Source organism: Poromitra crassiceps (assembly GCF_964638095.1).
Source record: "Poromitra crassiceps genome assembly, chromosome: 13".
Classification (NCBI taxonomy): domain Eukaryota; kingdom Metazoa; phylum Chordata; class Actinopteri; order Beryciformes; family Melamphaidae; genus Poromitra; species Poromitra crassiceps.
In genome coordinates, this window is record NC_139644.1 from 5,914,317 (window position 1) to 5,928,977 (window position 14,661).

Genomic DNA, 14,661 nt, shown 5'->3' on the forward strand with positions numbered 1-14,661 from the left:
CGTCCCCCTACAGGATTCTCCAGCCACGTCGGGCGGCCCTGGCTGCGGGCGGCCCTGCCTGTCAACCTCCGCAGCCGGAGCTACGTCAGCTAAGCTAGTAGCCTACTAGCGCCCCTCGGCTCCCAGCCGACATCGTAAGGAATTCTACAGTCTACTCTTGCTACCTCTATTTGCTATTACTTTGAACTAACGCCTAAGTGCAGCTGTTGAAGAGACATATATATCTGTGGCCTGGATGAGCCATAGCCAAGAGCCACACCGCTACCCTCGCAAACATCACTCCTGCTGAGGCTAGGCTAGCCGTCTAGCTAGCCTGCTCAAACTAAAGACGCATATCAGAGAAGCTAGCCGTCTAGCTAGCCTGCTCAAACTAAAGACGCATATCAGAGAAGGCACACTCGCCGGAGTGCTGGTGCCCCAGAAAAGACGCTTAACAGTGAATGCGTGTGCTTTACTTCATTGCTAATCCTAGCTGGGTTTGTCTGTAACCCTGGGTCTAGGTATTAGTCTATCAGTCCAGTGGCTAGCTACCAGCTTGCTAGCCTCTACCCACGGCTGCTAGCCGCACCATAGTACATCCAAGTGCTTATCTCTCTTAACTTTATTTTTGTTATCCGATGGCGCCGATTCCGCTATTGTCAGATTGCTCTGGCTGCCATCAGATGAGTCGGAAAATCATTGAATTGGAAAAGCGGATTTCCTTATTATACCAAATTCAAGACGATGAGCGGCTTTTAGACTCTTTGGTCGAGGATGCTTCACGTCTTGTTGAGCCAGACCCACTGGTCAGATCACAGCCTGACCTGGATTTAACAAACCGATACTCTGCACTGGATCCCACCCCCCCAGCCCACCCCTCGGACGAGAAAGGCGGCCACCCGAACAGCAGATCCACGCGTCGCAAGCTGTTGGAGTCTGCAGTAAAGAACCACCACAGACGGAGTACACCCATCGTCCTAGAGCTGCAGTCGCCCACCTGCCCGGAGAGAGGGTCCACCATCGACGCTCCTGTTTCATCTCCCGGGAATGATCCCGCTCCGGCTGCCGCGGATGCTGTCTCGTCTCCCGAGAACGAACCCGGACCTGCTCCCCACCTCCACCCCGGGGGCCACGGTGATGTCTCACCAATCCCGAGGCCGGTCGACACAGCAGGAGAACGGAGGAGCGGAGCCGCACTTGCTGATGTCGTTCCCACCCGCCCCCCCATCATCTCCCCCGTTGCTAATTCTTCCTCATCAGACTTCCCGGTATGTGAAACTCTTATTATTGGAGACTCTATTCTACGTCATGTCTCCGTGGCAGACTGTGAAACCAGATTCCACCCAGGTGCCAAGGTGGCAGACATGAGCGATATGCTCCCGCGGATCATACCTGAGTTGTCTCGGGTTAGCACGCTGGTTATCCATGCTGGCACAAATAACGTTGCAGATGGCAAATCTGAACTACTTAAAAACGCGTATACTGACCTGATCGAATGTCTCACTTGGACTGGTAAAGACTATATCATCTCGGGCCCACTGCCGTGTTTATACTCAGGAGACATGAAGTTCAGTCGTCTTCGCCAGCTTCATTTATGGCTTAAAGGGATCTGTGCTTATTGGAATATCCCGTACATTGATAACTTTCTACTGTTCTGTAATAGGCAGGATCTTTTCATCAAGGATGGACTCCACTTAAATAGAAAAGGTGCTAAAATGCTGTCTGCCAACATCAAATCTACACTGGTCTCCTCTAGATGGGAGCCAGACACCAAATGACGGGACTCACATCCAAGCCTCCTAACCAATCAGTCTCTCGCACTCTCTCAGCTCCGGCTTGGGTTACTGTTAAACCCAGAACAGTCATATCTAGACCCATTATCTAGCTATGTATCTTCTAATGCTGATGGCTGTTTTGCTATTACAAATGGCTGTATTAATAATGACTGTTCTGATTGGAATGCTAAGTGCGATTCATATAGTATTGCTATGTGTGATTCGTATAATATTGCTATGTGTGAATCATTTAATATTGCTGTTCTATTCCCGTGTATGGCAAGACTGTCTCGCCGCTCTTCAAGACCAAGGGGAGTCACGAAGGGCAATCTGAAAATTATACCCATCTCTCCTGCCCCTTCTGTCCTCTCAAATAGTCCCACTTTATGGTCCATTCAGGAGTTTCATGCTACTTCGGGGCTGAAATTCCTGCATCTCAATGTTAGGAGCTTGCTGCCTAAAATGGATTTTATCAATGTATTAATTAATGATACTTTGCCTGATATCCTTGTCATCTCAGAATCATGGCTCTCTAGTAGAACCCCGGATTCGGATATTTCCATAAATGGGTTTAACCTTTTTAGAATTGACAGGAAGGCTAAAGGGGGAGGAGTAGTGATTTTTGTAAAAGATCATTTAACAGCTTCTGTTCTAACTGCCTCCTCTGTCCCAAAATGTTTTGAGTGTATTATTTTAGATGTTTGTGTCGGGGGCGATATTCACCTTTCAGTAGCTGGTGTATACCGCCCACCCTCCGCACCGAAATCAGCTTTTGAAGATCTCGGAAAAATATTATCCAACTTCACCGCTGGTGAACTGTTAGTGTTGGGTGACCTAAATTCCGATTGGTTATCTGAAACATCTGCCAGTCTGAAACATCTGTGCCTTGAATTAGATCTATCCCAGCTCATCCAACATCCCACTAGACCGAATGTAAAAAATCCATCTAAATCCACTCTCATAGACATCATCCTGACAAATAGACCAGTTAAGTACCCTCTGAGAGGGGTTTTTGCGCAGGGAATCAGTGATCATTGCCCCATAGCTTGTGTCAGATTGACCAAAAGTTTTAAATCTAGTGGTAAGTTTATAAGAAAACGTAATTTTAAATTTTTTTCAGATCAAGCCTTTTTACATGATTTATTTTATTCTGACCTGGAGAGATCGTGTCTGATTCCTGACCCTGAGTTAGCATTAGATTATTTATCTTGTGTCTTCAATCTGTTCGCAGATAAGCACGCCCCCTACAAAAAACTGAGAGTAAAAAATCGCTCCAGTCCTTGGTTCTCAGGGGTCATAAAATCAGCATTGCGACTTAAAGACTCCGCTTGGGCAAATGCTAACTCAACTGGTGATCCTGCAGATTGGCTTCACTTTAGGAAAATGAGAAATAAATCCATTTGTATAATCAGAAAAGCCAAAGCGGATTATTATCTAGCTGCTAGCTGTAACACTTCCAACTTCTGGAAAACAGTTCAAACTCTCAAAGCCACACCTAACTCTACTCTCCCCCCCCAGATAAACGTTGATGGTAAAATAATCTCAGACAAACTTAATATGTGCAATACTTTTAACCAGCACTTTGTATCCGCGAGCTATTTGTTTGAGAGGCTCACTGATAACACGGCCCCCTCGACCCCCGCCCCCATTGGTGATCGCCCGCCTCCGCTGGCGATCCCCGCCCCAGTTGGCGACCGACCGCCCTCGCTGGCGACCCCCACCACTGTAAACGAGCGACCACCTCCATTGGCAACCCCCGCCTCCATTAGCGACCGTCCGCCCTCGCTGGCGACCCCCACCACTGTAAACGAGCGACCGCCTCCATTGGCAACCCCCGCCTCCATTGGCGACCGTCCGCCCTCGTTAGCGACCCCTGCTGGATATCGCCCGCCCCCGCTGGCGATCCCCGCCCCAGTTGGCGACCGATCGCCCTCGCTGGCGACCCCCGCCCCTGTAAACGAGCGACCGCCTCCGTTGGCAACCCCCGCCTCCATTGGCGACCGTCCGCCCTCGTTAGCGACCCCTGCTGGCGATTGCCTGCCTCCGTTGGCGACCCTCGCCTCCGTTTCCGACTCTCCGCCTCCGCCGGTGACCCCCGCCTCCATCAGCGACCGCCCGCCTCTGTTGGCAACTTCTGCCTTCGTAGCCGACCGCCCGCCTCCGATGGCGATTCCCGCCTCCTCAGACGACCGTTTTTCCTTCAGACCAGTAAGTAGTCATGAAGTTTATGAGGCTCTCTCCAAATTGAATACCAGGAAATCCAAGGGTGAGGACGACATTCCACCGTTCCTTTTACGCCTTGGCGCTGACCTGGTCGCCCCCTCAATTGCCCATATATTTAATTTAACATTTGTCACGGGCGAGATCCCGGCCATATGGAAAACCGCTCAAGTTACACCCCTCTTTAAAGGTGGTGACTTGAGCGATCTAAATAATTACCGTCCCATTTCTAAATTGTGCTGCCTTGCCAAGGTGCTTGAAACCTTGGCGAATGTACAGCTCCGTGCATTTCTAGATACTTACAACATTCTTCAGCCTCATCAATCTGGTTTTAGACCCGGCCATAGCACGGTCACTGCCACATCCCTTGTTTTGAATAACATTCTGAATGGCCTGGATAGCCGCCAGCACTGTGCGGCTCTCTTTGTAGACCTCTCCAAGGCCTTCGATACAGTAGATCACAACATCCTGATTGCTCAGTTGTCCGCCATCGGATTAGACGACCCCTCAGTCAGATGGTTTACTAACTATCTGACTGGAAGGAAACAGTCTGTAATGGCGGAAAATATCAAATCCATTTCATTGGACGTCGGGAAGGGCGTGCCCCAAGGTTCCATTTCCGGGCCTATCCTGTTCACTCTTTATATAAATAACATTTTTCTTCCTTCTGATCTCTGCAATGTCCATTATTACGCGGACGACACAATCTTATATTGTTTTGGACCCACCCCGGCACAGGCCGTCTTATCTTTGCAGGCCGCTTTTGATTCGTTGCAACGGTCCCTGTTCGATCTTAAATTAGTTTTGAACTCCACTAAGACAAAGTGGATGTTGTTCTCAAGATCTTTAAACAGAAATGATAATTTGTGTATCCGTACGCTTCAAGGCGACCAAATTCAATTAGTCCATTCTTATAAGTATCTTGGTATTTGGTTGGACACCAAACTTTCTTTTCATGTACATGTAGAACATCTCACAAAGAATTTGAGGAGAAAAATCGGCTTTTTGTATAGAAACAAGTCTTGTTTTTCACTATTGGCCAGAAAAACTGTTGTCCAATCTTTGATAATGTCAGTTTTTGATTATGGTGATGTGATTTACATGTATGCCTCTCCATCCGTCTTAAAGCCTCTTGATGCTGTATATCATAGCGCTCTGCGTTTTGTTACAGGTGATGCTTTCAGTACACATCATTGTATTCTGTACGAAAATGTGGGTTGGTCCTCCCTGTCGGAGCGTAGAGATCAGCACTGTCTGATATTTATTTATAAAGCATTAATTGGGAAACTTCCACCTTACCTATCCGCACTCCTTTCTTGTAACAGTGGAGGTTATCAAACACGATCGCGGTCCTATATCAGACTGTCTGTCCCACGGGTGCGAACCGAACAAGGAAAGACCGCTTTTTCTTGGTTCGCCCCCAACAGATGGAATGTGCTCCAGGAAAACTTAAAAATGGATAATTTGATCCCGCTTGCTTCTTTTAAAGCACTTTTAGAAAGCATTCCTCGCAAGGTGTGTTCATGTTTTATTTGAAATTATTTAATTATGCTCTTGATGCTTGTTATTGTCTGCTGTGTTAACCTGTAATTTTGTAACTGCTGTATATGTTCTTTGTACACCAGGGCTCCCTTGTAAATGAGAGCTTGCTCTCAAGGGACTCTCCCTGTATAAATAAAGGTAAAATAAATAAAAAATAAAATGGACAAAACAAAAGCTACAAACAGATACACTGCAATAGGCTATCCACTGACAAACACACTGCTGCGGCTCGGGCCGCCATCTTTGATAAGGGCAAACAGAGAAGGGAGAGAGGGCGATGATGGTCCCTACGGAAGCCTAAGTAGACCAATGTTTCCCTCAATATGAGCTGATGTCACCTCCTTTGATAGACAGCCAATAAATATGAACATATAGCCCTTCAGCCAGAGGCAGAACTTGCCATTTTTGGCTGCTCGGAGTCCTCTTTGGACTTCTCTACAGCTGTGCAGCAATCTTTGACGCAGGGAACAATCGTTGCCAAGAAACTCATCTTGCAGGAGTGGAAGTCCCCTTCTCCACCCTCTTTCCAGCTGTGGCTTGTGGACATGATCTGTTATACGGATGGAGACACTCGGCTACCTGAGGACCAACTCACTCGGGAGATTTCTAGTCGTCTGGGAGCCGTTTCTGGCCTACCTCGACGAAGTCGGGGGTGGTGGGTGATTCGCTTGGTTGATCTCCCACAGACCCTCTTGTGCAGGACCCAATGTACAACATGGGTGTGTGTATATATATATATATATATATATATATATATATCTTTTTTTGCAAGTACCCTCACCACGTTGTAAATTCGGAGTGTGTGAGTGTGTGTGATTTTTGCTTTTGTTTGTTTCGTCTTGTTTTCGTTTTTTGTTTATTTTATTATCTGTTTGTTCAGCCTTGTGTGTTATTAAAAAAAAGGGGGGGGGAGAAAAGATAACTGTACATTCTAAAGCTGTAATATTGTTTCTGTAAAAATGTTTACTTGACTATGCACCAATGTGGACTGTACTCCGCCTCGCAATAAAATATATATAAAGAAAATAAAAATAACATATAGATATGGTATCTATCCTACATGAGCCAAGAGGGGTGACTGTAACAGTGTCTTTATTATTATTATTATTATTATAAGTCTTTATTCCAGAATGTTTCCAGAACCTCTAAGAGTTGCAGCTACACAGGACACTACACTTGACTGACTTTATAAGTACACTGATGGAGGAAATGGCTCTTTGTGTGAGACAGGTATACTTTGCTTCAGGTTTCCTCTCTTGTCGTTGTGCTCTAGGTGACTCTGATAGTGAGCGGGAACCTTAGTTTCCTCAACTGGCTGACCATTGTTCCCAGTCTGGCCTGTTTCGATGACGCATCTCTGGGCTTCCTGTTTCGCTCGGGGGGCGGGGCTAAGAAGACGGTGCTGGACATACAGGCGGAGGACGTGGCCGGACGCACACCTACACCCACCAGAGGTACACACACACTTGCACACTCGCACGCAAGCACACACACACACACACACACACACAAGTCGAGGAAGCATGGTGCTAGTCTACGGCTCTCCCCAGATCGGCAGAGGGGGTGGAGCAGCGGAGGGGGGGGGGGGGGGGGCTGATTGGATGGGGGGAAATCAGAAAAAATACAAGAAACACATTCCTGACAGAGTCCTGACTGTGTGTCTCCTCTGACACTGTGCATACACAAATTGTTGCACATTTAAATAACAAATAAAGTAATCCCTTAAAGCAATTTTTTTAAACAGTAACTGTATTCAGAATACCACCAATTTAAGCTGTAACTGTAATGGAATACAGTTCCCCATAGTTTGTATTTTAAATGCATGTATTATGTTACTCCTCAACCCTGAAGGTGGATATGTCATTATGGAATCCTAAGTGAAGTGTGGCCTACTGGCCTACTGTGTTTACCCTGCCTTTTCGACACAAAATGGTCCCCCGTGAAAAGGGTCTATGGCAGGTGGAGACTGAGTATGGGAGAAAATATGCCATTCTGAGACACAGTTTGAGATGTCATGTGATGCGCTAGGCGTACAGTTTGACTATAAAAACTACTGGGAGAAGCCCCTCTCTAATTGGTCTCATTGGACACATTAGTGGCCTTTCTTCAACTTTGGATGTTGAATGAAAAGAGTTTTGGTGACAGAGTCACAAAGTCAGCTTTTAAAGTGAAACAGCAGCTTTAGGTGGATTATGACTGATGCTTTTACCAGGCAAGGCAAGGCGGGAGGGAAGGAAAGCTCATCCTACGTTTGTCAGTACCGGGCTGAACCTTTTCCACTAAGGGTGTAAGGGTGTGTTAACGAGCAGATTTGGGAGAAGTACACGCATGATTTACTTAAGTAGTATAGTTACTTGTGTAAAAACAACAACAACAAAAGGCCTCAGGTAAAAGTAGAAGTACTGATTCAACTTGTTTAAAATTAAAGCAATACATACAGGCCCTGAAATGTAATGAAGTATAAAAGTAACAAAGTATTTCTACCAGATGTTTCTGTGCAAAGCAAACGTAAACTCACTTCATATTAACATAATTTGAAGACTATTAGTCTTAAAATATCCCCTCCAAACATGTTTTAAGATGTATAAAAGACTATGCATTGATTAATAATTTGTGTGATATGATTGTTGCACAAAAAAGGTGCACATAATGTGTGAAAGCTGGGAAAGTCACTTAACATAAAGAGATCCTCAAGTTTAAATAAACAATGTTTGTGATTATTACATGTAAAGGTGGCTCTGAATTAGTCATCAAATCAACATGTAGGCTACCAAGTGATTTAATATATTTAAATATGTGATCTGGGGCCACTTCTTCGGGATGCAATTACAAAATGTACCAGTCATTTTTCTCATGCTAGTATAGCCAGATCAAAGTATCAAGCCACCTGTTAAAAGCTGTCCAGCTCAGTGATGTAGTCCAGTGCTTCTATTGCTTTTTACTATGCCAACCTGGAAGATAAGGAAACATCCAGAGCATGGCACAAGGAAGCTCAGCAGGCCAAAACTATGAAGAAAAAAGGAGATTTGTGGATACTTGTAGCAGGTTTAATCATAAAGTATTGTACATGTGTACTGAGTCAGTTTAACAAGCAATGTACATCTTCATACTGTATATACACCAGGGCACAAAACGCAACGGGTTTCAACCTCACTGGTCTTCGGCCTGTGGAAGACCAGTGAGGTTGAAACTTGAAGACCAGTGAGGTTGAAACTTGAAGACCAGTGAGGTTGACACTTGCAGACCAGTGAGGTTGAAACTTGAAGACCAGTGAGGTTGAAACTTGAAGACCAGTGAGGTTGAAACTTGAAGACCAGTGAGGTTGAAACGTGAAGACCAGTGAGGTTGAAACTTGAAGACCAGTGAGGTTGACACTTGAAGACCAGTGAGGTTGAAACTTGAAGACCAGTGAGGTTGAAACTTGACCAGTGAGGTTGAACTTGAAGACCAGTGAGGTTGGAACTTGAAGACCAGTGAGGTTGAAACTTGATGGTTTGGTTTGTCGTGTGATGGTGATCCCATGATCTCTTGTGAACCCAGCTGCCTCGCAAGGCCAGAACAAGTGAGCCCCCCCCCCCCAACAACAATTATCTATTTATTTATTCCTTTATTTGACAGGGACGATACATATTATATTATTATATTATATATTATTATATATATTTGACAGGGACGATACATATTATATTATTATATTATATATATTTGACAGGGACGATACATAAGCATTGCTACATTTAAATAACGTGCAACCGATGCAGTGTACAGTATATAGGACTTCTAGCCATAGCTAATTTGCAGCCTTTGTCCCTGGTTAGGCTTTTAGAAAATAAATACATAGATATACAGTCCTATAAAACAATGTAATACTACTGGGTCAAGAGAAATAACTTGATCTAAAATGTGTGTGTGTTGCAGGTATGCTGGTGCGTCGGGTGGTCAACATATCTCTGGGCGTTCTGATTGGCTACCTGAGTGTTCCCGTGGTGATGAACCTGTTCAGTTCCAGACAGGTGATGAACACCTCCTTCGACCCGCTGCGCATCGTCAACACCTATGGGGCCTTCGGCAGGTACGGCCAGGGTCAGGGGTCATGGGGTCAGGGAGGCAGGGTATCCACAAAGTATTACATTTGTTTTTCTGAAACCTGATCATTTACTGTTTCTTCCGCCCAGCATCACCAAGGAGCGCAGCGAGGTGATTTTCCAAGGCACTGTGAGTCTGGATGCCAAGGACCCAGAGGTAGTTTGGGAGGAGTACCAGTTCCTGTGTAAGCCGGGGGATGTGCACCGCCGGCCATGCCTCATATCGCCCTACCACTACCGGCTGGACTGGCTCATGTGGTTCGCTGCCTTCCAGGTGGGACGCTGCATGGTCTGAAACACAGTCTACCGACATGTTAACTTGTCTTATACCATGGTGTGGGTGAATACTCGATTCTGATTGGCTGCAGAGTGTCCATTATTTTGTGATAATGTACACCTAGCTAAGTAGTTCCAGTCAAATGGTCTGTTCACCATTCATATCAATGCGCCGTGGTCTCGACAGAGCCATTTGAGCTCTATATCACCATTTTTAGATGAGCTGAACCCAAGTGACGCGAGGCTCAGACGTATCGGACTGAAAACCATCTGAAAACAAATCTTCCCTGAGATGACAGGGTTGAGAGGCGGGCCATATGGGTGTCAATCATTTGATTTGACAATTCTGGGCACTGGATTTGGCATTGGCCAATCCTGGCGTGTTCTGCCCCCAAATTGAGTGGGATTCATCATGTTGTGGCGCTACGCAAGTGGGATCCACAGAGGAGCAGGCAGCCAGCTGATTCCGTGTCGAGAATCAGAGGCAAATGTGCCGCCTGCCCGCCTGGAATGTCAGAGTGGGTAAGACCGTTACCCACGTTAACGTTATTAAGGCGTTAACGTTATTCCCGGAATGCGAGTTTAACGAGCCAGTTACATGTCTTTGCATTCTTAGACATTACCATTTGCTTTATTTTGTATGTTACATACAATTGGCCAAGTTATGTTAGTTTATGGGCTAGAAATTCTGCCAGGTTACAGGCACTATTCTGCAAGGTTACAGGCACTAGGCGGCCATTTTCTCCTTCATTTAGCTCGTCTGAGCATATTTCATCCTGTGAAAAACTTGAGCAGCCAAGGGGACTATTTTGTCTCGCCGGTTCTCAACTCATATCCAAGGTTATGAAAACTAGATTTTGATTGCAAAATCCATGGAAATATAAATGAACGGTCTTGTTTTGTGTGTTTGGCAAGTGACCATGGTATAAGCGGGTTAATGCACTTTGAGGTGTCCATTATCAGAAAATAATGGACTTTGCGGAGGACGCTTCACGCCTCCGCTTCGTCCATTATTTTCTGATAATGGACACCTGGCCGTGCATTAACCCTTACTTTGTGATGAAGTATCCCTGTGTGGACGTAGGGCTTCAGGATTTCCCTCCAGAAGGTTCAGAGTGGAAAAGCCTCTGAAACAGCATTTAGAGCAACGTGTATAGGGCACTGGGTAGAGTATACCTCTGTGACTTCTATACATTTCTGTGGTGTTAAGTGAATCCGTTTAGAAGTTAGGTGCCTTTTTTGCATTTAGAAGTTATGCGCCTTTTTTGATTGGCTATGGCCATTGACACCCCCCCCCCTATTTTTTGGGCTAGTAGGCATGGAAAGTTAATCAGTTTGTCCTTTGTCCATGACAAGCCTTTCTACAAAGATCCGTGGTGTTACATGCATGTAAATCCGTTTGGAAGTGAGGCACATTTGTGATTGAACATGCCGCCTGTTGGCCGGTGGGCCTGGGAAGTTGATCAGTTTTCAGTTGGCCCATGATGACCTACTTTTATATGAAGTTTGGTGGCAATCTCTTGGTAACTTTTGGAGATAGCCTGCTTACAAACAGGCAAACTGGGGGTGAAAACACAACCTCCTAGCCAACAGTTATTACAGACACAATTAGCTTTCTTAACCAAGTGCCGAACACTATTGACCTTAATCTAAATAAGCGCCTTTGGGTTTTTGAAAACTATTAATGTATTATTATTATTATTATTATTGTTGTTGTTGTTGTTGTTGTTGTTGTCGTCGTCGTCGTCGTCGTTGTCGTTATTATTTCGATGAAGTCCTCATTCTCACTTTCTCCATATCTCTCTCCTTATCTCCATCTCTCTCTTTCTCTCCCTCCCTCTCTCTCTCTCTCTATACAGACCTATGAGCAGAGTGAGTGGGTGATCCACATAGCGGGTCGTCTCCTGTCCAATGACAGCTCAGTCCTCTCTCTGCTCGACCACAACCCGTTCCAGGGCAGGCAGAGTCCCAGGTAAGTCATGTGACCCTTATCCTCCGTCCTGACCTGAACACTCCCATCTACCCCATCCAGAGACTGAGGGAGAGAGAGAGAGAGGGAGACATTGTGCACGCGCCAATAGGGCAGGCAAGGCCACACAGCAGCCGAGCTGCAGGCAAGGCCGAGCAGCGGCCGAGCAGCGAATGTGAGCTGCAGGACAGGCTTGGCCTGTGATTTATTCATTTCGGGCCCTGGGCAGTTGTGATCTTATACTAAAATCACAGTTGCTTGAGGAAGATGATCTTATACTAGATGATTGCGTGACATTACTTCGAGTTGAGTGACAAGCAAGCGAATGAGTCTCATGAAGCAACCTTCATGAGACTCATTCTTACGGATTCGCTGACGTCGACGTCACGCAAGCAGGAAAGCAACCGGAACTGCGAGTCAAAACAATGAGCGCACACATGCATTCTGTAAATAAACAAGTATATCAATGACACGGACGTGTTCTGAGCTTTGGTTTTTAGCCTGAATATTACAAAAGACCCCACTGATTCATAACAGTTCTAATGTCATGTTATAGCAGCCGGGTGCACTTAGTGACAAGCAAGACAACAGTAAAACTGACAGGTTTTTGTATTGAGATTGGTGTCAGTGGGCGTAATGTATAAACGTAACCCATAGGAAAGCAAGCCCGATTCCCCCAGCGTTGCATAGCAACAACACGGCACGGTGGCTCAGTGGTTAGCACTGTTGCCTCACAGCAAGAAGGTCCCGGGTTCAAACCCCGGTCCGTCCCAGGTCCTTTCTGTGTGGAGTTTGCATGTTCTCCCCAAGTTTGTGTGGGTTTTCTCCGGGTGCTCCGGTTTCCTCCCACCATCAAAGACATGTATGTTAGGGTTAATAACTCCTGTCAGTACCCCTGACCAAGGCAATGGCAAAATAACTGGAGTTGGTCCCCGGGCGCTGCACTGCGGCTGCCCACTGCTCCTAGTTCTAGGAAGGTTCCTAGTAGAGGATGGGTCAAATGCAGAGGATGAATTTCCCCATGGGGATAAATAAAGGATAACTTAACTTAACTTAACTTATCCTCTCCTCTCCTCTCTCTTCTCCTCTCTCTCTGCTCTCTCCTCTCCTCTCTCTGCTCTCTCCTCTCCTCTCTCTCTGCTCTCTCCTCTCTCTGCTCTCTCCTCTCCTCTCTCTCTGCTCTCTCCTCTCCTCTCTCTCTCAGGTGGGTTCGAGGGGAACATTTCCGCTATAAGTTCAGCTCGCCCGGCAGTGCCAGTGCAGCTCAGGGAAAATGGTGGCTTAGGAAACGCATCGGAGCTTACTTCCCTCCGGTGGACCTGGACGGACTCCGCTCCTACTTCCAGTCCAGGAACTGGCCCCACCCACACATACCAAAGAGGAAGTAAAGGTGTGACCTTTCACCCCACCTCATATCCAGAGGAGAGGAGACGAGATGTAACAACTGGACTCTCACCCTGGGACCAAGTGTGAATAGAGAGCCAAAGTCACGCCCCCTTTCGGTTTAGGCATACGGACCAAGGGATTCCATCCACCATTTTTTTTCCCCAGAGTCATTTCATGAAATGTTTATAAAAACTAATTTCAGTTGGTGAAACCAAGCGATTGAGCTACATTTAGAATCAGGGGAGCCTGATTCTAAATATAGTTGAATTGCTGGGCTTGACCAAGTAAACATTTTTTTTTAAGCCTTTACAAAATGTCTAGGGGAAAATCCCTTGGTTCACATATCTAACCCGGAAGAGGGCGTGACTTTGGCACTCTATAGTCACAAATGGATCAGGAAAGGGTTGAGTGTCAAGCTGATGGAAGTGCTGCTCATAAACAAAGACTTAATTTCAGCTATTTCACTATCGAAAATATGTTTTAAACTTCTTGTATCAAATACTGTAATTGGAATATCACCTGTGATACAGCTTTGTGAATGTCGGTACAGATTTGCCTACGTAACTTACAGTATCTTTGCTAAAGAGAACATACACCCCTGGGTGCCTGCTGTCGTTAATTTGCTCAGTTTGAATAAAGTCAAAGATTTCTTTCTGACATTGAACTGGATTCTTCGGTCACACAGTACAATACAATACGAAGGATCAGGTTGTTTGTCAAAAAACGGCTTCGACAGCTTTTGGGGGCGACATGCCGTTTGTTTTAAACAGCAGTTCAATGTGAAACCATGTCCTCTGAACTCTAGCTGCTCCTTCATACTTGAAGTGAGACACTCCATTTGAACTTTCAACGAGTCACCACATTAAATAGGACTCTATCTCTCTTTTCTTTTAATAGCGTAGCTTTGGATATCAAAAATCTGAATGTCCAGCGTCTGTGTGCACAGTTCTGCCTCTTCCTCCATTTTGATTGGTCGGTGAAAAAAAGTGAGATTGATGAGCAACACTCATCAATATGGCGCTCAACGCATCCACATTCATAACCAGGAACGTTTCCCTCATTTTACATTTTGCTTATTTCATTTGATCACAATGTAGCCTATAATATGGCAAAATGAAACCTATTAACACAATCATTGGGTTTTATTTTCAGCACACTGAAAATGTCACGATTCCTAGGTCTACGTTAAATGTTGTGTATTGCTCAATGCTCAGACTATGGGGCTAATTATATTTAAACGTGTTTTAGATTACTACAACATGGGGTTTACAAACCTCACTAGGGGGATGCTGCAGATTCAACATGCTAAAAATGTCATGGTTCTTGTGCTTGAAACTTCCATTCTAATTAAAGACTAACCGTTCCTGCTTATGAATGTGGAAGATCTGTTGATTAGACGGCTGTTAACATCACACAACTTTTTGGAACT

The 14,661-nt window shown here is 45.5% G+C and overlaps 1 protein-coding gene across 1 annotated transcript in view; it reads left to right on the plus strand.

Moving 5' to 3' along the window:
* The window catches only part of lmf1 (lipase maturation factor 1), a gene marked incomplete at its 5' end in the record, with an annotated part of 32,585 nt that extends 18,735 nt beyond the window's left edge, over positions 1-13,850 (plus strand). Inside the window, 5 exons of the mRNA XM_083648977.1 lie at positions 6,790-6,970; positions 9,435-9,588; positions 9,692-9,875; positions 11,737-11,849; positions 13,051-13,850. Of these exons, the coding sequence (XP_083505103.1) occupies positions 6,790-6,970; positions 9,435-9,588; positions 9,692-9,875; positions 11,737-11,849; positions 13,051-13,234 (816 nt within the window). The 3' untranslated portion in view covers positions 13,235-13,850. The remainder of the gene's footprint in view (positions 1-6,789; positions 6,971-9,434; positions 9,589-9,691; positions 9,876-11,736; positions 11,850-13,050) is intronic.
* Positions 13,851-14,661: the final 811 nt, after the last annotated feature.